At 46.5% G+C, this 24,287-nt stretch overlaps 1 protein-coding gene across 9 annotated transcripts in view; it reads left to right on the top strand.

The window, feature by feature from the left end:
- Positions 1 to 24,287, top strand: part of LOC149349570 (islet cell autoantigen 1-like) — a 56,189-nt gene that overhangs the window by 12,543 nt on the left and 19,359 nt on the right. For all 9 annotated transcript variants that reach the window (XM_089578574.1, XM_089578568.1, XM_089578570.1 and 6 more), the window contains 3 exons: positions 2,492 to 2,690; positions 13,532 to 13,756; positions 16,811 to 16,896. In XM_089578574.1, coding sequence (XP_089434700.1) covers positions 2,492 to 2,690; positions 13,532 to 13,756; positions 16,811 to 16,896 — 510 coding nt within the window. The remainder of the gene's footprint in view (positions 1 to 2,491; positions 2,691 to 13,531; positions 13,757 to 16,810; positions 16,897 to 24,287) is intronic.

Below are 24,287 nucleotides of genomic sequence, written 5' to 3'. Positions count from 1 at the left end.
AGCTTATTACAGTCGAACCTCGATGTAACGAACCTCAATGTAACGAAATTCGCGATGTAACGCATTTTTTTCATTTCCCAATCACTTCCCCATTGAAAACCATGTATTTTTTTTCGCGATTTAACGAAGTAATTTTGCTCCGCACTTTCGATGTAACGAAGTCCGTGCGCATCGCATGCATGTGCCAGGAGCTACCTTGACAATCGAATGAGAGCTAAAAGTTTAGCCGAGACGAAACGCAGTTTGTATTTGCCCTTTTACGCGCCAATTTTGCCGGCAGTGTGCGAGAACGTACCGCCGCGCCATCTGTCGTGCGCATACAAAGCCCGCGGCATGGAAGTTTCAAGACGCGCCGCGCCATGACGCCACTGGCGAGCTGTAGACTCTGAACGTGAAAGCGCAAACCGGAATTTTCTTGCAGCGTCCGTCCGTTCGTTTTTTTTTTTTTTTTGCGTGCGATGTCCTCGTAGACAACAACAAAAAAAAGTCTTCAGTGTTGACAAACTCGTGGAGCTAGTGTGGTCGTACCTTTAAAACGGGTGAGCGGCGAAAAAAAAAAAAAAACGTGCCCTGGCAGAGGAGGCGAGTGGCGAAGGAGGTAGAGGGGAGGCGTGGCGTGGGAGGCGCGCGCGGTGCATTCTGGGTGGGCAGCTTCGGCGCGCTCTCGGCGCGGCCCGCGCGAAATGCAGCCGGCTGCATTCCGCGCCGGGCGCCGTCAGAGCGCGCCGGTAGCCGCCGAACACGCTGGCGATCGGGCGCCGCTGTTTCGCGGACGTGACGTCGCCGTGCCGCGCGCGCACGCGCGCTCGCGCTACGTCGGAGTACAACCGCGCCGCGAGCACAATGCCACCGCGCCGGCGTGAGCGATCCGAACATTTTTCTTTGTTTTTCTCTGATGCGTCCCCGGCTGCAAATGTTCAATGCTGATGATGATGATACCAGTAGCGACATCTTGTGGCGGCTTTCAGTACTAGGCGCTGCGCTCGTTCTTTTGCTATGCGCACACGGAGAAAAATGATGCCGTCGCGGTGTTTGCTATCACTCATTATGCTCCTGATGTAGAAAAAAACATCCGGTGCCCTTGTTAGCGATACTATTACTCGATTTTCTTGCGTATTTCCTCAATAAGTGATTTACAAGTTCCCATCAACAAGCAGTGTTCCTGAACCAGTTATACTTTATTTTGACAGCTGAAACATGGGAACCTCGACGTAACGAAATTCGCGATGTAACGAAATTTTCGGCTGCAAGTAGGACTTCGTTATATCGAGGTTCAACTGTATTTACGAGAACAAGAAAGTTTAGCACGGTTTTCTGCTGCTGGCGCCAGGAATCCGCCGTAGAGATGTTTCCTTGGCGCAGGCGGCTTGTGGGCGGCGCAGCAATGCATTCGACTGTGAAGGCAGTGCTGTAACCGGACAGCGCCGTTAGACGGCACTCTCGACACTGCACCAACTGCGCTGCAAGATATTTGCAAATGTCGCTTCGCTCCGGATCACCGCGTCACTTCATTCGTTGCACCGTAACACAGAATGGTGGTGAGCCTTGTGACAATGCCGAACTGTGATTCGAGATAACCGCAGTTAAGTTTGGTATCCGCAGTAAAGTATTACCGCATCTATACTGCCTGTGTGACTGCAGGTCAACCAACAGGCGGCTGCCGCTGCAATGCTGACAGAGCAAGATGGTCATCTGCAGGTGCCATCTGTCAGACAGATGGGAAGTACGATCACCATCGGCTAGACTTGGCACACGACAGATTGCAGCGGCAAGTTCAGGGTGCGATCATTACGCGGGGATTTAAAAAAAAAAAAAATTTGCCAACAAAATTCGGGGCTACGATCATTACGCGAGTGCGATCATTATGCGAGTAAATACGGTATTTTATCACTAGACCATGTTCACTCTGTTTTATGTATGCTTAGATGCTTAGTGAGTCTTCTTCATGGTGGAAAGGTCTTTATTGAAGGACTTTTTCGTGAGAAAAAAAAGCCTTCAGCGAGGCCGTTCTGTACTTTCCCACGCAGTTGGACATCATTGTAAAAGATGTCAGTGCACAAGTCCACAGTGTTGTTTATTGGAAAGAAGTGATCTGTCAGGTTGGTTTAATAGCTAATGGCATGCACGGTTGGTAAAGCCAATATACTTAAGCCAACGTGATGAAAATGCATGGAACCAATCACAGGAGCAATTAATGAATGCTGATGATGTCAGCAGGGGTTCTATCTCTTTCAGCATTTTATGAGATGAAAGATTTGAAGCATCGTTGGATAGCCTGATAGTGTTTTAAGAAGCCTATTCTACAACATACAGCCATAATTAAAATTGACTTCAAGGTCTCTTAATTCCTTCGTGATACAGTGTTGAGATTGCCATACATCCTTAATAAATGCATGGATTAACGTTCTGCAACCGATACATTTTACCAGGTTTGCTGTGCTTGTGTTGCCCAGTCTTGGCCCCAGCACTGAGAAAGTGTTCTTTTGCCCAGGCTGACCCTACGTGTACCGCTGGTGCGCCTCTATCAAGAGGTGGAAACGTACCAATTCCGTGCAATCGCTGACACTTTGGCCACTGTTGAGAAGATGGAGCGATCTAGGACAGACTACCGAGGGGCCTTGCTCTGGATGAAAGACATTTCACAGCAGCTAGATCCCGACACGTACAAACAGTTAGAGAAGTTCCGTAAAGTAAGTATCCCATGATAGTGTCACGGCCGCTAGATACAAAGCGCAAAGCGAGGTGCAGCCCGCCACGTCGCACAGAAACGGTGTCTTGGGCCTAGTTCTCCGTGCGCCCGCCGCGGCGCCACTGCTCGGGGACAACTGCTCACAGGGAAACGCCGCGACAGCTGCGTCGGTACGCCCGTTGCTCACTGTTCGAGGGCGTAAACAGTGCGCTTTCTAGTGCCTCATTAAAGACTGCACTTTTCAGTCGTCATTGAAAGCGCCGATTATGCCACAAATCACCGCAGCAGGTGGGAATCCCCCTTCTAGCGTATGCCTGAACGCTGTCAATAACGGCCGCCTATACTATGCACGAACGGGCCAGCGGCTCTACCTCAGGATGTAGCATTAATGCGCCTGAAGCTTTCATTCTATTTTTAAGGCGAAAGCCTTTTATGGCTCATGACTCGCCTGCGTGTCCGTCCGTCCATGCGTCCGCGGCAGCGGTCAATAATGATTACTTGAAAAGTCAGTAATGATAGTTAATGGTTTAGTAGTAGATGTACGAACAGTAATGATGATTGATTAATGATGCCCACTAAACGCGCACAGTGCGCATGCGCAGTGCCCCATGCGCAATCCTCAAGTGGTTTAACAACGGCGCATGTGCACTGACGTCAAAAGTTTGCACAATGGTCGTATCACCCAGAGCTCTCTCAGGTGCTCTCTGAACATTGATCGAGGAGGATGCAGCCCGCGCGCGCTCCAATGTCGCCCGCTACGAAACGCGCTCGCGGTGCCGTACGGAAGCGTTCAAGAGTCGCGAAACGATCTTCAACAGTCGCCAAGCAGAGGGCAGCGACAGAGGCGGTTAAAGGCTTTCGCCTCTTCGCACTTTACATCGTCAAAGTGCTCCCTGATTTTTATTCACTTCTCGCTACCCCATGGTGAATGAGACGGACACACACAGCTGGTCACACGCAGTAAATTTCCGCTTCGTGTCACATCGAATTTTGGCTCTTATATACACAAGTTATTGCAATTTATAACCACAAAGTACTTGACACTTTTATTGCATGGTCATACAAGAAAGGAAGGAACCATTCACAGACGAAGAACCTACCTTGACCTTACTTTTTGTAGTCATTCTCTGTAAAATGCAAAGAACATACCAGAGACTCGTTGCTTGGCACCCACTTGCTTCCTTTCCCTGACAGTCCTTGGCGAGCGATATTTTCAGCCACGCTTCTCGACGCTGTAGTTCGGAGGGAAACTCGTGATTTCTCACAGTTGGCTGTTTTCTGCAGTTTGTGACGGACAGTGGCACACAGCAGATGCGCGGCATCGTGCCCCATACACGTCACTGACCTCCACACACGCATGCACGAAAAGCCCAAAGCGTGCACGGCAGACACGAGGCAAACATTCATTCACGCGCACACGAAAAGTCCAAATCCAGCACCGCAGACGCGAGGCAAACGTGCTCACTCACGCGCACAGCAGAAAATCCAATGAAAGCAGTGCAGACATGAGGAACGGGAGTAGTAGTAGTAGTGGTTTTTATTTTGCATTGAATATGGAAGGCAAACGCGGTTTTACAGGAGGCAAACGCGCTCGAACACGACGAAGCAAGGAGCGCTTCGGGAGTCCACTCCCGGGAAACCGGGCAACCTGTCCCCGAACAGTGGCGCCCCCACCGAAAACAGTGGCCGCGACTGTAAACTCCGCCAGGACATGCTCACCCATTGTCGGCGGCGCGACGTGGCTGGCCACACCTCGCTTTGCATCAAGCGGCCGTGATAGTGTTTACGCATTACTTTAAAGGGACACTGAGGAGAACTTCATCCAGTTGTTGTTCTCAGTAAAAAATTGATCCTCTGGCTGTGTTTACAATTGTCCAGCAGCAGACGACGCATTTATCAGCGAGAAAATTGGATTTAAAAAATTCACCGACGATCACAATACTCTCTAATGCAAAATTTGAGTGCAGCTGTTAAGGTGTAATTGAACCCCAGGAGGCTTGGTGCCGCCGCCACTGAGCCTGCTCAAGCAGCCCCAGCACTTTGTTCCTGTGCAAGCAAGGTAGAGTGCAAGGGGCTTGCTTGCTTGTCTGCTTGCAGCTCTGATGACTAAAAGAAGCGTAGAGGCACAGGTGCACTACGACAGATGGCACCTCTAGGAGTTAGTTGCCAACTGTGTAGCTTGTGCCGAGTGCCGCTGCCACCGGCTCCAACTCCGCTTTCCTCCTCGCGCTCTCTTCGCTGCTGCGCTGCGCTCCATACTCTGCTGCGCTCCATACTTAGTTACGCCGAGGCACACCGCTCAACCCGGGGGATGGGTGCCTAAATTGTACTGTAAAATCTTCCTGTCGGTCGATTTAAACTTGATGTACACCGAAAAGGACAGGTTGTCACCATTTTTAAGTGAAGGGTGGTGTAGCGTAGCCTCTGGGATCTGCAGAACAAATCGGTGTGAACGCACGCATTTTACTTGTACCGACCAATAATGGCGACATTTGTATTTTTTTTTTGGTCTCTTTGTGATTAGAACTCAGTACTCTATTGATACAGGCCAACTTCTGTTTGTTGTTCCTTCAAACAACCATTATAGAGCAACATTTGCAATTATGCACTGGTGTCTTGCGGGATGTAAAATAAGCTGATGAACAGAGTACTGGGTGAGCTGGAATGTATTCATATTTTACCAATGCAAATAGCCAAGGACAAGAAAACCCTTATCTGGGAATTAGCCACCGCGGTGGCTCAGTGGTTATGGCGCTCGGCAGCTGACCTGAAAGACGCGGGTTCGATCCCGGCCAGGGCGGTCGCATTTCGATGAAGGCTAATTGCTAGGGGCCCATGCACTGTGCAATGTCAGTGCAAGTTAAAGAACCCCAGGTGGTCGAAATTTCCAGAGCCCTTCACTATGGTGTCCCTCGTAGCCTGAGTTTCTTTAGAACGTTAAACCCCCATCAACCATAAATCATACTTGGGAGTTGTAATGAATACCTGGTGTCTAAGTTTACAATGAGAATAACAAACAATTTAAAATTGTGTGCATCTGCTGGTATGAATCCTCTTGTCGGTAATGGGCATACATTTTTCTTTTGTGAATGCAATTTATTGAGGTTGTGTAATACTGTTTAATATTGTGTGAAAATGGTGTTGCTTTCTGCAACTTTTTTAATAAGTTTGCTTTCTGCAACTTTTTTTCCTTTTGAATAAACTTTCCTCTGAAAATGGCTGCATGCTTGTATTGTATTCTGTCATTTTGTTGTGCGCAAATTTCTCTTCGCATAATGTTCTTTACAGATTTACGTAGTCCCCCCCCCCCCCCCCCGATATAGCGCCTGAAAGAGCATTTAGGGCACTGTTAAACCTGGATGTAAACAATCTGTATGTAGCGAATTCGTTGCTATTATGAAGTTCCTGATTTCTGCTACACGATTTCCATTGAAGCATGTGTATTTGTGAACTGCATGTAACAAAGGTGTTACAACAGTTCACCTTAATATCACGAATTCACTGAGGCAACTATTTATTAGCCAGTGCTGCATTACTTGAAATGCGCCCTAACCGTGTGAAAGTTTCATAACAGTAAAACACAAACTGCCGCGAGAAGAACTTCTACGATAACAGAGAGCAAATGCATTTGTTAATGCATCATACTCCAGTGACATCAGTGCCAATTGACAACTTGCAGAATAACGAGCGCCCTCTACAATTTTCCAACCGAAAACTCTCGTTCGCAGATGGCAATCTCGTATTCTTGTTCGAAAAGGGATAGGGGAGGCCACCATCTCTATGAGAGGGAAGTTGTTGAAAGGACACAATAGACCAGGGGCACGAAAGCGAGGCGGCGCGGGTCGAGACAGGTGCTCGTCAACGGAATGCCTCATTGTAACCTTTCGACAACAACCCTTTACACTGTATCTCGAAAGCAGGTGGTGACCAGCGGGGCTTCAGGTCCACAGATTTGGGGGCCAGGCCCGCATATCTTTTCCAAGAAGGATACAGTGGAGGGCTGCTGACAAACCTCCCCTCACGCTAACCCCCTCAGGAAGCAGGGCAGGAAGCGAAAACGTGCCTGTGCACGAGAGTTTTTGGTTGGAAAATATCTTCCTGTAAGTCAGCTTTCCTGCAATTTTGCAAGTTGTCCATTTGTGGTAAACACAAGTCTCTGCAGCTTTCCATTTTGTAGCTTCACACCAAGTAGCACTGCACAATGCATGTTTAGAAACAGTGTGTGTTTAGAAACAGTGTTTGTTTAGAAACACTGTGTGTTTAGAAACACTCAGTTTCATTGTATCCAGGTTTAACTGTATATATAAATAAAACGATAAATGCCCAGCTTGCAGAGCCGCCGCGGTGGCTCAGTAGCTATGGTGCTCGGCTGCTGGCCCGAAAGACGCGGGTTCGATCCCGGCCGCGGCGGCTGGAATTTCTTTGGAGGAGAAATTCTAGAGGCCCGTGTACTGTGCGATGTCAGTGCACGTTAAAGAACCCCAGGTGGTCGAAATTTCCGGAGCCCTCCACTACGGCGTCTCTCATAGCCTTAGTCGCTTTGGGACGTTAAACCCCATAAACCAACCATAAACCAGCCCAGCTTGCAGAGTTTTGTATGAGTATATATAGGCACAGGTAGTGAACCAGGATTGCAACTAGTGTAAATTAGGAGTTTGCACGGAATCATACGTTACCTTGGAAAGGAAATTATTTTTGCAGAAATCCGACACAGTGCCTGCAGTCAGTCACTCAGCTGTGGAGTTTGAAGAAAATGGAGAGAAAAAACAAACATGGAAAAAAATTAGCTGCGGTTCAACTACTCTTGAACCTGGTTAGAGAGCGAAAGCTATGGTGTATTGGGCAACTATATATAACGTTGAGTGAGTTCTGGACACTGGATAGGCAGTGCAGCCACCCTGCCACCCTGGCAGGTGGCAGTTAGTGGTTGATCGCGAGAGTTTGCTCACTCAGTGAACGCTGCGGCCTATTCCTGTAGTGCCGCGTGTCTGCCACAACATTGTCGGCGCTAACGCATGCAGCTCACATCTCTCTCTAATCACCCCATGCACGTACCTATCAGCATGATTCAGGCGTCCACTGACTCGGGGAGCCAGTTATGCGCACTTTCTTTCCTTAAAATCATCGGAGTCTAAAACGTCAACAACGCCAATGCCAATGACCACAACGAATGCCGACGGCCTATGGCTTCAGTGCCGCGTTTCTGGCACAACGTTGTCAATGCCAGCGCATGCAGCGCACATCTGTCACTACCTCCACGTAGCTTGAAACACGACTGAGGTGTCCTCTGTCCCAGGGGGCCAGTTATGCACCTTTCCTTTCCTTTGCTTTGCCTGTTGGCAACGTGACATGGGCTTTGGTTGTGAAGGTCATTTGAAGGTCAAACTTGCGGCCACAGCGAAACTGGCTTTACCTAGCGTAGTGAAGCTTTCTTTTCAAAAATGGGAGACGATTTGGTGCGTTTAGGCCAAATGCAAATTAGGTGTGTGAGTACTTCGGTTTTCACTTCAATTTTGGTTCAAGGTTTGGTTTTCAAAGTTAAGCAGGCTTCAGAAAAAAAATCAGCGTAATCGGACTTGAGCTCTGCCTGAGAGGCCAACTCCGGGGTTTCTTTTTTAACATTTTTAGTTGATAATCACATCACATTCGTTAGACCCTCCTCGCTCCGGTAAAAAAAAAAAAAAAATACGTTCTTCAATATACCAAGTAGAAGTGTTTAAAAAGAGCAACAATAGACCTTATGCAAAATTGCTGCCATCTATCGGAGAAAAGAAGAACCAGCGTAAATCCGCCATGTTGGAGGATGACTGAAGCTCGTTCCGCCTCTGCTCTCTGGATTTAGGCGTGCCCTGCGTTAGCTTCCTTACTGCTGTGCTGGCTCGAAAATCTTGTTTACTGTCACTTGAGCCTGTAAACATGACTGAATGGTCAGTCGACCTGTTTCTGATGCCCAAGTTTCCAAGCGACTTCGCAGACACTTACTACGCGTCCAAAACACTTTCCGAACGCCACCGGGTACGGAGATACAAGTTTTTCACGGAGTCCTACATCAGTTTACCGACGCTGAACACCAAGAAATGTACGAAGCAAGTGTAATTTTCGTTTACGGCTAAAAATGTGCGCATTTCAGTCTAGTTTGAGTCAGTTTTTATTTGGTTGGATACTTTTTGCGAACGGGCATGCCGCTTGAATTGCTGCTGTTGTGGTAGCGTTTTCTGTGTGTTGCGTCGACACCGAAAGCAAACGATAGTAAACTTCACACTCATGTTGTCAGTGTGGAAAAAAGTGGCCTGTCAACATGCGACGCTTTTCATTTTCCTTGAAAAGTTCATACAGCATTTGTTTGTTTGCCCTAGTGCTCTAGCGCACAGAGCCCCTAGTTTGCCCTAGTGCCCTAGACAGAGAAAGAAAATACGTTATTATTATTACCGGCCACATAGACCCCTAGGTCCTCGCACGACCCCACTACACAACTGTTTACCATTCTTGGACTATCGCCGTTAAAAACACGTAGCCCGTGAATGCAGCAGTGTCTATGGCTTTACCACGACGAGCAAGCAGTTGTGCACTGAGATTTTTGGAGGATTCTACATGCGTTATGCATTCCCGCTACTAGTTGGAACTATGGTACCGCTTGAGCGGCTTCCCTTACGGTCCTTTATTTTTTTTTACACAACACACGGTTTCGTGGAAACCGGTCGGTTAAGTGAAATCGCTACATGCAATCAAGCCGTCGCTCCACAAAATAGGCACCTTTCCCTGGTCTAACAGAAACGATTGACTGACTTGCAGTGCACAAACGTTCCGTGCCACGGGCACTTGATACTTGCTGGTGTTTCCGTCGAAACAAATATTCACACTTAAAACTAACGCGTGTAACCGCTGCGGCGGATAACGCTAGGAGCGACGGTTCTCACAAAGCGCGACCCGTACCACTGAACAGCTGATCACGATTACTCTCTTGCGAGGCCGATAATAGCAGCATTTCACGGGCAATCGCAGGAGAAAAACTACTTTTGTGTGATATTTTCTTCGTGCCTACAAAGCTTATTTCTAATTTCGTTCGCTACATAGCGATAACGAAATGCGTTTCGCGACGTCTCGACATGTAGCGACGGTACTGCAACATTTGTGTCGCCGATGTCGGGGATCGCAGTCCAAAAATAGAAATGCGCTCAGATCAAGTGCTCTTGCCTTTTTTCCCTGGGCGTCTGTGTGACCCTTCTGCGTAAAGCAAGGCAGTAAGCAATATGTGGGCATACTGAGGACGGTGAAACTCGAGCGCGCGCGACGAGCGTGCACCAGTACGTGCTGTGAATCCGGCGGCTATCCTCCAACATGGCGGATCGCGCGCGACGACCGCTAGATGGCAGTGCATTTCGCATAAGGTCTATTAGGAAACAAAAATCGAAACTGTGTTTTCACCAAACGGTGACGTCACGACAGACTGTCCTATGACGTTGTGGGTACTGTCACCATATCTGTCATGTGCGCATTGATTGGCCAAACTGGTGTCTGTAATTGAGAGCTTGGGTCCTTATTTGTTAGAAATGACCAAAAGCCAGCTTAAAATTTTTTTTTTCAGCAAATGCATAGTGAATATCAACGGCCTTGCATCACACAAACAAGAAATCTCCCTGATTGAGGCCACGAAATGGGAAATTTTAAAATCCATTTGTGCAGCAACAAAACACAGCCTGCTGCAAAATTTTGTAAAAAGTACAAGAAAACTGCGAAGAACATACCATGAAAGTTTCAGTAAAATCAGAGGAGGCGGCAAAAAATGCCGGAGTTGGCCTTTAAGGGTACGACACGATAGTGTTATTGGGTTTTAATGCCCTTATGTGTGGAATTAGTCATTCTGTACTTAACATTTATAGATTGCTGGGAGTCCTCATACCACCCTGGCACAGTGGTGCAGCGGTTAAGCGATGCACCACTGCCCTGCGATGCCTGTCATCGGTGAGGCTTGTGAGACACAGGTTGCTCTTCCCTAGCAGCCCCAAGGTCGATGAAGTTCACTGGTCACTGATCATCTTCGACAAAAAAATGACTTTTCTTTTTTCATTCATCATTCTTTTTTCAAACATGGTCAGCAACCAGTAAACTTGATCAACCATCATTCCTGACCAGACGGTATGCTATCAAACCATCGACAACAAAGTCACGTAGAGAGGCTTTAGACAGACAAACATTGGCGAAATCCGAGATTAGGTGTTTTAGTGCTAGTGTACTAAAAAATTTTGTCCTTTTCATTTTGAAATGAATCAATTTTTTTCTATCTGCCTTTTTATTGACACACCTGCCCATTAGCACAAAGTCTTAAGGCAATGCATATACTAGGTTCACCTTTGTTTGCCAAGAAGCAATGCGGTTTTGTCGCCTATGGGTTGCGTGTCTCCTTGCAGTCAGAAAGTCCTGGGTTCAGTTCCGCAAACCTTTCGAAGAAATTTTATTTTTCTTTGTTGGTGATATCACCGGGTTTCTGGACGCCAGTTTATCTTATGGTCTGCTGCTGACATCATGCGATACCACATCGCTGATTCTGACTGCGGACGGAGCACAACCTCATTTGTTTTCACTGCCTCCGCCTTGTCCTCGGGCAGCGGCAGCTCGCATGAACATGATGGACGGCGATACTGGATGACAGAGTGAACAGACAGGAAAACCAGTTGTGGCATGTTGTGGTAAGCCTCTCCCTTCCGTGCCGTCGCCCTCTCGTTGCTTTCCACTGTCCTCCTGAAACTTCCCTCCCAAGAGCGGCGCAAGTGCCGCACCCCGCAACTGTACCAGCACCAAGGAAATGCGCAGGCGATAGAGCCTCGCCAGCCACACCGATTGAATCGCACAGAAGTGTCCCCATCCTAGCAAAAGAGAAAATACGTGAAAATTCCAGTAATCTCGGTTATTCTGGGAGCTTGCTCGGGGATGAGGGCGCACTCTCGAGAGTTGCCCTTCTGAAAGCGCAGCTGACTGCAGCTCAGGCGGCTGTGTGCAGCCCGCGCACCCATTTTTTGCTTGTGAAGCCTGCTCTGTCTGCGGACGAGGTGGAACCAGGGACATTGGGTCACGTGGTGCTGTGTCCGCGCCCAGACGGAACCAATTTCATCCATCATGTGAATAGGCCTTCAACATCAATGCCAGGTTTTCGTTGCCGATGAGCCGTATAATGCTTTCGCATTAAAAACAACAGGTTCTGTTATCTGTTCTTTGTCAGGAACCAGCTCACCCAGGTTGTTGGGGTGTGAAACGCCCCCCAACAACAATCTTTGACAATTGCTGTTTTGTCACATAGATAAGTGTCCATTATTTGCTTTGTGCTGCTCACAACCTTCATGCTTCTGGGAAAACCTATTGTGGTTAAAGAGTGGAATGTTAAACGTGCTGCATGAAAGGCTGCGTGCAGTTCACCATTGAAGGCTGGTTCACATGCAAGCGTTTTGGCGAATTGAGGGAACAGTGGCATGGCGCTGTGAAGCATTTTGCGAGCTTTCGTTTCACAAGCCTTGCTGCTGCGCGTTTTCCACTACTGCGAAAACCAGTGTTTCTGGCAAAAATTATGTGCTTACTACCGGTTTTGGTGGTCTGCAAACAGCAAAAAACATAATTTGTAAGCATTATTTTGTCAGTTGTCATATTTTATGTGAATAAATGTAAATCTTGCATTTTAAGCATTCAACAGCACTTGGTATGATTTTTTTTAAACAAAAGCTTGTATGTGCGGTGTAGAAACTCGCGAGATACTACTGATACTACTCTCCAAAAATGGGTGCTTGCACGTCTGCCGAGATGACCGAGAGCATTACCGAGATGGATGTATGTGCGCCACATGATGATTCTTGTAACTCATCTCCTTTTGGTCGAGGAGTGCTGCCTTTAAAAAAAAAAAAAAAAAGGAAGGCTTTGCTATACTGGTCATGTGGCAACGCCGGGCCAGCATTGGTTCAGAAGCAGTGCTGCCACGCTGCTTCTGCGAAGAATTTCCAACTTGCCCGAACCTCACTGCTCCAGCTGCTGGAGCTGCCGCCGCTGTTCAAGAAAGGGTGTATGTGCCACGGCAGTGGGATTCATGAGCATTTCGCGTGCATGTGAATGAGCCTTGATAGCCAGGCTCAGAAATGATCTGCATGTGCACAAGTGTTCTCTTATGCTCTCGTGGCACTGCAAGAGCTTGCATCAACAAATGCGCACAAGTTGAATAGTTTGTATTAACTGGTATTTTTTTTCCCTTGTGTGTCTGTAGGAGCAGTTGTCTTCAAACTATTTAGCTTTAATAGGAGTTTGTTGACTAAACTTTCTGTTTGTTAATGGGAGTTCAGTGTACATTTATGGGACAAATAAGATTGGAAATCTGTCCTTGGGCATTTGTTGAAATAGGGATGCATTGTACCTCTGCAGCCAAAAGTTTATGGAAGGCAGTATTAACAAAAAAAAGTTAATTGCTTCCTTTGCATGCACCTTGGAATTTATGTGCTGCCTAATTATGTGTATGCCAGCTGTTAGTGAACCATTAAGTTTCAAGAAAAGCGCCTTGGATGTAAAGAAATTAGTTTTCACTAAAGTCTCCTTCCATAAACTTTTCATGGCAGGTGTACATGACCTCAGCTAGACAAGCATGGGGGTCTGATATGACTGGCATGCGTAGCATTATGTAGGGCAAGGCCAAAACTATGCGGGACTATTTTTGAATGCGTGCACTCAACAAGAAGTCTTCAGTCAAAAGTAGCCATGCTGTCTGCACCACACCCATTTTTGCATATCTGTTGATGTGGCCTAATGCTTGTTTTGGTTGCCATTGCCGCCCACATGGATTTTAACTGTGCAGTGGTTCACATTGTGCAGGTGCAGGGCCATGTGAAGCGCACCAAAATGCAATTTGAAAAGCTGAAACTGGACACACTGCAGAAGGTGGACCTGCTGGCTGCCTCACGCTGCAACATGTTCTCTCACGTACTGGCCACCTATCAGAATGCACTGCTCTCCTTCTGGGAGAAGACCTCCTCCACCATGGTCAGCGTGGCTGAGAGCTTCAAAGGATACCAACACTATGACTTCATTGTTGTCAAGGTGTGCAGCAAACTCCAGTGCTCAAGCAAACCATGTAGGAGCTGAACATGTGGTAGGGCATGTGGCGTTCAACATGGTGAAGCTGCATGTGGGCTGTAAGAGGTACTGTAGTGTAGGAATTGTGAGCAGCTTGGATTCTTTAACATGCACTGATATTTCTGGTGGCGATGGTTTGATTTTAATGGTGCAAGGGCAGCTTGGCCAAAGAGTGCCATGGCTTGAGCGCTGTGGCTAGCCAAGCACCAGGCCGGGGGAGGTATGTACCCATTGAAGAACTGGTGGGCGCCTATTGGTGCTGGGGTTCGAACCCCCACACTTCCAACAAACACGGCAGTTCAAACCACTAGGCCTCCATCGAAATGTGGCCACCACTGCTGGAATTCGATCTTGTAACCTTGTGGTCAGCACCAGCACACATCTGCCGTTTCCCACAGTTCCCAGTTTGAAGTTGAATGTGCGCATAAATTTTCTTTCTTCTGACAGAGGAGATTGAAGTGTTCACTTGTACTTTGTTGTCTGTAAGTAAGTTTTTGCTGAGAAAAATATGGTGAGAGTTGTAGGGGGAGAAACTCTTGGGAAGTGGGCGTTTTATTCAAGACCTACTGAACTACAGCCCTGGGCAGATGGTAGGGCCCTATGGAGCAGTGTGCCCAACTTTCGTTAGTTTTTTGGCCGTTGAGGGTGCTCGGTTGCCCTGTTCGTCTGCTATGATCATCATTATCATTTGCAAATTCGTGTGCGCTATTTAATACATTTGTTTTGTCTTTCTTTGCTATCTTAACATCAGCAATGAAAACAGCCATAATAACGACTTTTTCTGCTCTAGAAGAGTATAAAAAGTGTCTTCCTTTTTGTCCGCTTTCTTTTCGTTGTCACCACCATGCCTAGCATAGATAAATGGATGATGATGGTTACGTGGATAAATGATAAAACTGCACTTTGAAATAAAAATGGTGGAGAAGGCCATTTTCTCAACAGGTATACGTTAGTGCCACGCTGCCCGTAATGTTTCTGTCCTAGCAGTTAAAAGGCATGAACTAGAACATGCGCGCTGGAGCAGGGCCATCTATGCATGCCTGTAGTTCAGTAGGTCTTGGTTTTATTGATTGCTAGCAACTTGTTGAATGTGAAAAGGCCACTGTAAACTAGACAGGGACAGGGTGTAAAGTTTCTTGGCTTGGGTATCGTGACTGCAGTTTGAACAGGTCTAGAACATATTCTTGTGTCATGTTGCTTTATGTGATTTATCTGCTAAACAGTTCTGAAAGCATAAAAAAAAAATCCTGATAGCACAAGTTCTATTCTTGATATGCATATAGGCTTGCTTGTTTTCAAACGAAACCCCTTTTCAAGGAGACTGTTACACACCACTTGGGGGTGGCTGCGGTGGCTCGGTGGTTATGGTGCTCGGCTGCTGACCCGAAAGACGCGGGTTCGGTCCTGGCCACGGCGGCGATGGAGGCGAAATGCTAGAGGCTCGTGTACTGTGCAGTACCAGTTGCACGTTAAAGAATCCCAGGTGGCCGAAATTTCCAGAGCCCTTCACTATGGTTATAGTGTACTAGAATAGGGGTAGTGTGCTCACAGCCATATGCCGCGCTTGCTTCCCGTTGAAGCCGTCAATGTCGCCGGAACTGGCGGCCGCTAGAGGCGCTGCTGCAGATTTCACCTGAAGTTTCGCGTGCTCCAGCCAGTCCCTCTCTTGCCTTTGCCGTTGCTAGCCGCGTGTTATTGCTTGTGTGAATGCGCAACGAAAGCATGTGTCTGCATTGCTGCTGATACGTTTGCCTCATGGTCCGCAGCAAGAATGCTTAATCGTCGCCGCAATTGCTGTTTTGCGCCCGGGTGCTAGACGGGCTACAGTCGCGTCAAAAACGCACCGAAAGCATCCCTTTTCAACGTCCTGCAGGACGAAGAACGACGGAAACAGTGGGAAAGAAACTTGCATCGTGCTGACAAGAAACTGGACGAAACATGCGCAGTGTGCGAACTGCATTTTGAGCCGCAGTACGTAATCAAGGACTACGTTCACATCATCAACGGGCAAGAAGTACGCGTTCCACGCGGAAGGTCCACTTTGTCGGAAGACGCTGTGCCTACGATACCTCCGAATCTCCCCACCTATCTAATGAAGAAAACGCCGAAAGCAAGAAACACGCGAAAGTGGCCTGAAAACGAAGAAACGAGCAGCGGCAAAAGAATGCGGAACATTCCCGACAAACCGCTGTCAGAAGATGTCAACACGCTTGACCAGTCGCCGCCCGAGAACGTGGACGGTTTTTTCGCTGATGGAACGATGCAGGCTGCAGCCGGCCCAGCTGAGGCGCAAAAGAGTTTGCACTTTTACGTATTAAAGACGTTTTGCGTACCTTATTTTTACTTTTGAGCCATGTGTAACTGCACGTAGCGTTAATGCGTCTACTGACGAAAAGAAAATTCGAGGATGAGCCGCGAACTTTACAAGACCCGCGGGAAGCAAACCGCAAACCCGATTGGCGCTTCGTCCCAAAACGTCTGCTGTAATATTGATTGGATGTATTTCTTTTTTAACACGTGCTGCGAATGCGCTTTGGCACAATTGTTGCGATAAGGTTCGCGGGAACTAATTTAATCTGACCCATTCGGGCAAAATAACTTCCAGACCCTGCCTAACAGACCCTGTTAGACAGGCGCTTAGCCGCGGAATGCTTCAGGAGGAATAGCTTGTGGCGCCACTTGGCGGCGGCATGCCCGGCCTCAGGCGGAGCGCTGTCTGAGCACACTAACCCTATTCTAGTACACTATACTATGGTGTCCCTCATAGACTGAGTCGCTTTGGGACGTTAAACCACAATAAGCTATAAGCCAAGCTTACATATCACTGAGCATGGGTTGTGCACCACAAAGTTAAAGTAATGGGCTCCTGGTACATGACTTAGTAGTTACATTGGGCTGCTTTCTCGTGTGCTTCTGTGGTACATTTGGCAATTAGTAAAGAAGGCTCGTATACAAGCGCCTTTGTAATAGGGAGGGCTAACTGATCATGGTTGTGTTTGTGCCAACATTGTGTTGCAGGAGCTCCAGGAACCAAGTAGAAAACTGGCTGAAGAAATGGGAAATGGGGAGGAGAAAGCGAGCAAAGAAGATGGCGACAAAGACAGGTATAGTTTATCAAGGAACTATTCTCTTGCCGTGTGTGGGTGGCGTATACCCGTCACATGACAAATTGAATGTCATTCAGCCAACGTAATGACATTCTCTTTGCATTCATCAGCAACTAGTATCATATGCCAGTGGCCACAGGGACGAGGGGAACCAGGGCCACATGGTCGAAGTGGGTGCTTGATATGTATAAAAAATTTTGATGCATGCATTATTACTGTTGAAAGGTACTTTTCAAAATGCCCATTTGAATGCATACAGTTCCATGCTAAGAATAGTAAAGGGATATCTGGCATTGCTCTCTGCAGGATTCATCGGTCGGAAGGGATAAGGTTAAATTCAAGGGACAGTGTGGAAGGCTTCCTTTCCCAGGAGCTCACTTTTTATATAGTATTCACTGTGACGACATACTGGCACCACTCATCTACTTCTGTCAAACTTCGGTATATTGAACACGGATGCAATGAATTATTGGCTGCATCTAACTCTTCCAAAATATTTTCACACATGCAGTTCTCACTTCATGTATCGAACAGGGTTCAATGTAAAATGGGTATAGTACCGAACTCCCCAGTGCTGTGCGGCACCCGTTTCAATGACATGCGGCAGGCTTTACTGCATTATGCAGGTGGTTGGTGGTGGTGTGGCAGATGTTCACACCACGGTTTGCATCTTTATCTCCCACTCGCCGACAGTGCCACAGAAGGTACAGGGGTGCAGAGAGTTGTTAATCAGGCGGTCGGCAAGTGTTCGCGCTTCTCGTACTCGTTGACAGCACCCTGGAAGCTGCGGCATGGGCAGGTGTAGCCTTGCAGTGACCATCCTGCAGTACTGTGGTATTGTGCTATGGCTGTCCAACTCAAGTTGGCTGTCACGGGGTGGAAATGGCGGTTGCTGTTGTAAGGGCCGCTCCTGTGTAATGGCAGCACACCCAACTTGGCAGCCGGTAATTTGGAAAAAAAAAAAGTCAGCCAAAAGAATTGCTTCATATGTGCATCAGTTTATCCACATGGTATGTTATGCTGGGTGCTGACAATTTCCTGCACGCGACCACACATAGTTGTCCCGCGCACCAGACTCCACCTGGAACTGTGAACATGCTATTCCGCAGCACTGCTAGCTCACCTTGTGCGCTTGGCATTCGCACCAGAAAGGACAAAACATTATGCTGTGCAAAAAACTAGAATGGGGTGCACCCACGCTAGCGATATGTTTCTTTGTGGTGATCCTGCTGCCGCGGTGGCTCAGTGGTTATGGTGCTCGACTGCTGGCCCAAAAGACGCGGGTTCGATCCTGGCCGCGGCGGTTGAATTTCTTTGGAGGAGAAATTCTAGAGGCCCGTGTACTGTGCGATGTCAGTGCACGTTAAAGAACCCTAGGTGGTCGAAATTTCCGGAGCCCTCCACTACGGCGTCTCTCATAGCCTTAGTCACTTTGGGACGTTAAACCCCATAAACCAACCACCTTTGTGGTGATCCGCCACTCGCCAGGCTCGGGCACAGTAGTAGCGCGCCGTTTGCCCAGAGTCGCTAGGCCTGGTGTGCTCCTTATCGATGTTGCAGCGGAGATGCTTTGAATCTAGTCACGGTTAACTATAAAAAGTCTAATCTTGTTGCCAGTTTACTATCGCACAATAACCTCACATTAAAATGAACGTATAATTGATTTCCGCAAGGCCTTCGACAGTGGAGCGCGTGGAAAAGAGGGCTAGGCGAACATCACCTCACATTCACAGCTGCGAGTCGCAAGCGTGGCGAGCCGCTTCGAACCATCGGTCAGTCAGTCGAGCGCTTCGGAGGATCTTGATCTTAACTTAGAATCATGTGATGTTTGCCAGTAAACTGATCTAGCAACCTGTTTTTTTTTTTTTCGGTTAATTCGCGCCGGTTGTTGAGCGCGCATGTCCTATTGTGCATACATTCAAAGCATTATAAATTTTAAGGATTCTCTGGGACTATGCTGATTTGTCACAAAAATGCGTGTCGTTTTTATAAAAAAGGGACGTATAGTCGGGGCTCCCTCCGCTGTAGTTGGAAAAATTTTGTAGAAAAATGCCAATCCTAATCCATGTAATGCCAATCCCATCAAAACCATGGAAAAAAGTGTTGCCCTTACACGAGTATATATGGCAATTTCATTCATGTGTACAATTATCCATGCAGCACTGTGGCAGTGCAACCCTAGCTAATGTTTGGCTTGCTGTCACCTAGTGCTGGTGGTCCTGTGTGGAGAAGCTACCCCAACTGGCATTTGGCGCTGTTTTTCGCAGCTTCCAGAATCGCTGAAATCACCTTCAAAACCGCTCTAAAATTCCGGAAGAGGTCTTTCTGTGATCTTAAGAGAGTATTGCCTTAGTTACTGTTTCTCATTGACTAAACTGCAATTCTCTTCGGTGCATTTTTGATGGAATTTCATATTGCGAATTTAGTTTATATCAGACTATATCAGACTATTTTACGAATTTTTTTTTAAATTCACTTTAATGAGGTTCGACTAGTCTTTTCATGCGGTCATGGGCAGCTGTTTCACTTCCCTTACCACGTAGCATGTACCTAGCAGTATCAGACTGACATCTGGCTGTTTTTCAAGATGATGGAACTTCTCAAGGGTGTGCACTTCACATCTGACAAGGTCACCAGTGGTAACTAATCATTCTTACCATTGGTGTCAGAGGCATCCTTTTTTCTATGGCAGCATGCAGAGACTAGTGCACCTGTGGTGGAATTCACATTTCCACGGGTGTAGACTATCAACAAATGATATACACCAGAAAAAGAGGTGAACCACCTTCTACTGCATTGTTCGAGGTGTAGCAAAGGAGCGGGTTGCATTTCTTTTAAGGCGAAAGCCTTTAATGGCTCATTCTCTCTTCCGTCCATCGGCATAACATCCAGCCCCTGGGGTGATTCATTGAAGATGACGGGTGCCCACCGAGATATGCAAGACATTTACTGTGTAATTTCCTTTCCTCAGACAGTTTTCATTTTCTTCATTACGGCCCCTCTTTCTCTTTCTTCTCTCACTCTCACTTCCTCCCTTCCTCTACAAACGGATGACGGGTGTCCACCGAGATATGTGAGGCAGTTACTGCGTAATTTCCTTTCCTCAAATACAATTTTCATTTTCTTCATTACGGCCCCTCTTTCCTTTTTCTTCTTTCACTCATGCACATGAGTGAAAGAAGAAGAATTCTTTCACTCCCACTTCCTCCCTTCCTGTACGGTGTGGTTCGGGTGTCCACCGAGATGACAGAGAATTACTGCGCCATTTCCTTTCCTCAAAAAGGTTCAAGGTGTTTCCAACGGGCAAGGCATCGTGCTGAACGGGTGGTGGCATTCTCTGTGCTCCCTGGCAACGCTACAACACGCTGTCGCGTTCCACTCCTAAAGGCGAAGCTTAAGTGTAGTTAATTAGCAGTTAATTAGCATTTAGTCATTAATAAGTAATTAGCCATTAATTAGTAATTTTAATCATTAATTAGTCATTATGTGTGATGTCATCCAGTGGTGATGTCACCAGTGCCACAGAGGCAGTCCAAGTTGTTGCGGAAAACGCTTTCGCTTCTACGCACTTTAGACAGTCAAAGTGCCCCCTGAATTTTTATACCAGCTCGAGTTTCGTACCTTTTTAGGGTAACGTTGACAAACTGCGTTACAACAGGTCTCACTGGAAGACTTGAAAGGAAGTGGACCTGGTTTTCACATGTATCGTGGTGCTTAATATCTGAGAAAGAAGTGGATAGTTGGAGCTACATGGATGGACTAGGTCCCTTTCTTGAAAGACTTCGTTGTAGTCAGCATTTAAAGATGCTTGCGTTTTGCACTAACTTATTTGCAGCTTTTTCAAGTACTGTTACTGACATTACTGATATTAGAGACGATGCATTTAACATATGCTTTCCGATGGATACTGTCAGGCTTAGTTATGACAGAATTATTAACAAAATTAACGATTTGAAAATCTCCTCTTCTTGCGGGCTTGATAACATTAACACCAAATTTCTGAAAAATACTAAAGTGTACTCCGCAATTTTTTCACTTAAGATATGGGAACAATCGCATGAAACAGGAGATATACCACACGAATGGAAACTGGCTAAAGTGATTCCACTCCCATAATTCTGGCGACAGGCATTCACCCTTTAATTATCGTCCCATATCATTAACTTCCATTTTCTGTGAAATCATGGAGCGTATAATATTTTCTCAAATATCTGGTTTTCTTCAATCATTTTCGTTTTTCATGCCTACCAAGCACGGTTTCAGGAAGCAGTTTTCCTGTGAAACACAGTTATTATCTTTCAGCAACGAAATTTATTCCATTCTGGATGAAGGTTCAGAGATCGACGTCATCTTTTTAGATTTCTGCAGGGCTCTCGATAAAGTGTCCCATTGTCTGCTGTTGTATAAGCTTGCTCATCTTCATATCGACCCGAATATTGTAGCATGGATTCGTTGTTTTTTAACTAATCGCTCACAGTTCTTCAATCCTCCTCCGTGCCGGTTACGTCTGGGGTACCACAAGGATTGGTACTCGGACCCTTGTTATTCCTTGTGTCAGTAATGATCTGCCTAACAATATAAAATCCTCATTCCAACTTTCTGCAGATGGTTGCATACTATACCATGAAATTAAAAACACTAATGATGTCCACTTATTGCAAGCAGATTTAACTGTGTTACTGACTGGTGCACTATATGGAAAATAGTTTTAAACGCATCAAAATGCAAATCCATGCGCTTTTACGTCAAGGCATCTCGCCACCAGCCTCATACAGCATCAGCAATGCTTCGTTAGCCCTGGTTACCTTGTATAAATACCTCGGTGTACATCTGACATCAAACTTATCCGGGAACCAGCATATCACCTACATCACTGGAAATGCTAACCGTATGCTTGGTTACATAAAAAGAAACTTTTCTAATGCGCCCACTTCAGTCAAACTCCTTCTTTATAAAACTCTGGCTCGTTCAAAGCTTGAATACGCCGCTTCGATATGGGACCCTCAAGCTAAGTCACATATATCTGTTTTGGAAGCTGTTCAGTGCTGTGCTGCTCATTTTATCCTTCACAACTATGACCGCACATCAAGTGTCACACTAATGAAAAGCACTTTGCCACTACCATTACTTTCACTGCGCAGAAAAATTTCACGACTCTGTCTTTCTTTTAAGACCTACAATCTCAATCCTGTTTTGAAAAACTCTTTGCTCATTCCACCCACGTATGTTTCATTGCGCATTGACCATCCACGCAAAGTGGTTGTTCCACCTTGTCACACTACCGCTCGCTTAAATTTTTTCATTTTAACTACATCATCCGAGTGGAATCACTTGCCAGCAGATGTGGCACTCACTGACGATCTCGAGCATTTTAAGAAAAAGTTAAGTACTTGCTTTTGTTGCTCATGACATGCGTGCCCTTCAGTTAGTAGTGCCACAAGAACTCTGTGTTGCTGATTTGTAGTTTGTCTTGTTGGTTTTTGTTTTTGTTCTCTTTTCTCATTTTTTTCTTCTAGCTTTCCATGGAGGTGCACAATTGTTGAAATTGTAATACTCAGTGCAGTAAGCAATATGTAGTGCTGTAACTCGGGAATGTATTCCCATTTCTTGTCGTCTGTTTTATTGTACGTCTTGTACCACTCCCCTCAATAATGCTCTCAGGGCCATGAGAGTATTTGAAATAAATAAATAAAAACCTCGTTAATACATTTAAAAAAAAATTGCCAAAAACTTATTATCCAGAAAAATGTATGATCCAAACTGCCCAATTTTGAAAAATGTAACTACTGAATGAGGTACGGAGACGTTTTTGGACAATTTCACTGCTGATTAGCATTTCTTGGCACAAGATCTGAACAGATCCTTTTCTAGTGCTCGCAGAATTCAGTCCGTGTTTTCGCTGTCTTAAGTGTGGAAGGAACTTCGTAACACATCCAGTCCGTCGGCGGCAATGACAAAAGTAACCAATATCTCGTCCTCATCGTTTGTCCTCATTGTTTTCGAATGCTTAGCACCTAAGTACTGCGGGGAAGCCACTGCAATGGCTGAGTACTTGCTTCTAGTACTTAGCTAATCAACTTGGAAAGGCTATGATATTATGCAAAGTATATACATTATGTGCATAGTGTGTTTAGTTGCTAGAAAAGAATGGAATATCTTGTGTTACAATGATTATATATACAGTCAAGCCCACCTATAATGGCGACAGTTATAATGATTGCTCGCTGTTATGAATGAGGGCAGTGCTACAGTCAAAATATGTATTGGGCAATGGCATTGCGTTTCAGATACAACTAACACCTGTGGCTGCACAATTCAGTTACAGCGAACGAGGAGGCACTGTAAACTCGGCCCCGCAGTCAAAAACCATCGCTTCTTGCAGGAGCGGAGAGCGATGAGCATCCCCTAGCCCCCTTGTCACCCCTTCCCACTCCGTGCGGAAATATTGCAGGGACCCGAAAAAAGCAAAAAGAATAAAAATAAATAACAAAGACCGGACGTATGGAATGCCGACAAAACTTTTACTAGAGCTGGCTGTCAAAAATGTGTGCCTTGAAAGGTGATGCCTATTTCTAGTGAAAAGTATAGTACGCTTCTTGTTATTGGCTTTCTGTGCATGTGCCTGAACGGCAGTGATCGGTGGTTGCAATTTATCATCAGGAAGACCCGCAAGGCAGGGTGTTTTATGAGCTGCGTTCTCATACGCCACATGCATAACACAAAAGGCCTGAGTGATGCATTTTTTTTTTATTCTGTGAATGTGCCACTAGGCATAAGTTAGAGGGGGCGTGGAGATGACAGGAGACTTGTTCACCGAGTGGCTTATTGAGTTCGAACATGACGGGGCGGAAAAAATAGGAAGGTCCTACTCATGCTCGAAAATCTTATGGCACACCACATGGTGCCTTCCCTTGCTGCGGTGGCCATGCTCTCCTGTCACTGAACGCGGCGAGCAAGAATGGCTATTTGACATGGGCATAATCCACGTGCTCAAGGTGTCCTGTTGGCGGCGAGTCTGCATTGCGTTCTGATAGCAACTGACCGACCAGGTGCTGCAACGTCCCTGTTCGAATTCCTCTGTTCCCTGCTGTGGAATGATAAGATCCCGTGGATAGAACTGACTGTGGAGTGCATCAAGAATTGCTTCCATAAGGCAACGTTTAGGGACCCAGGAGTGATGGAGGACGTCGTCGAGACCTCGATATTAGATGCATTTGGATTTGTGGCAATGTGTCGTCAGTGTATGGCTGGCCCGGCCTGATGTCACCTTGTCACCTGGGATGTCTTCATTGGTGCTGATGATGGTGCTGACATCGAAAAGCCATACATTGACGAAAATACTAGTACACGAAGTATGAGAACACTCACACTAATAGTAATCTTATGAG

The sequence above is a fragment of the Amblyomma mixtum genome, chromosome 3 (assembly GCF_055824585.1).
Source record: "Amblyomma mixtum isolate Tamu chromosome 3, ASM5582458v1, whole genome shotgun sequence".
In the NCBI taxonomy this organism is placed as follows: domain Eukaryota; kingdom Metazoa; phylum Arthropoda; class Arachnida; order Ixodida; family Ixodidae; genus Amblyomma; species Amblyomma mixtum.
Note: the sequence above shows the minus strand (reverse complement) of the source record. Positions and strands in the feature narration are given on the sequence as shown.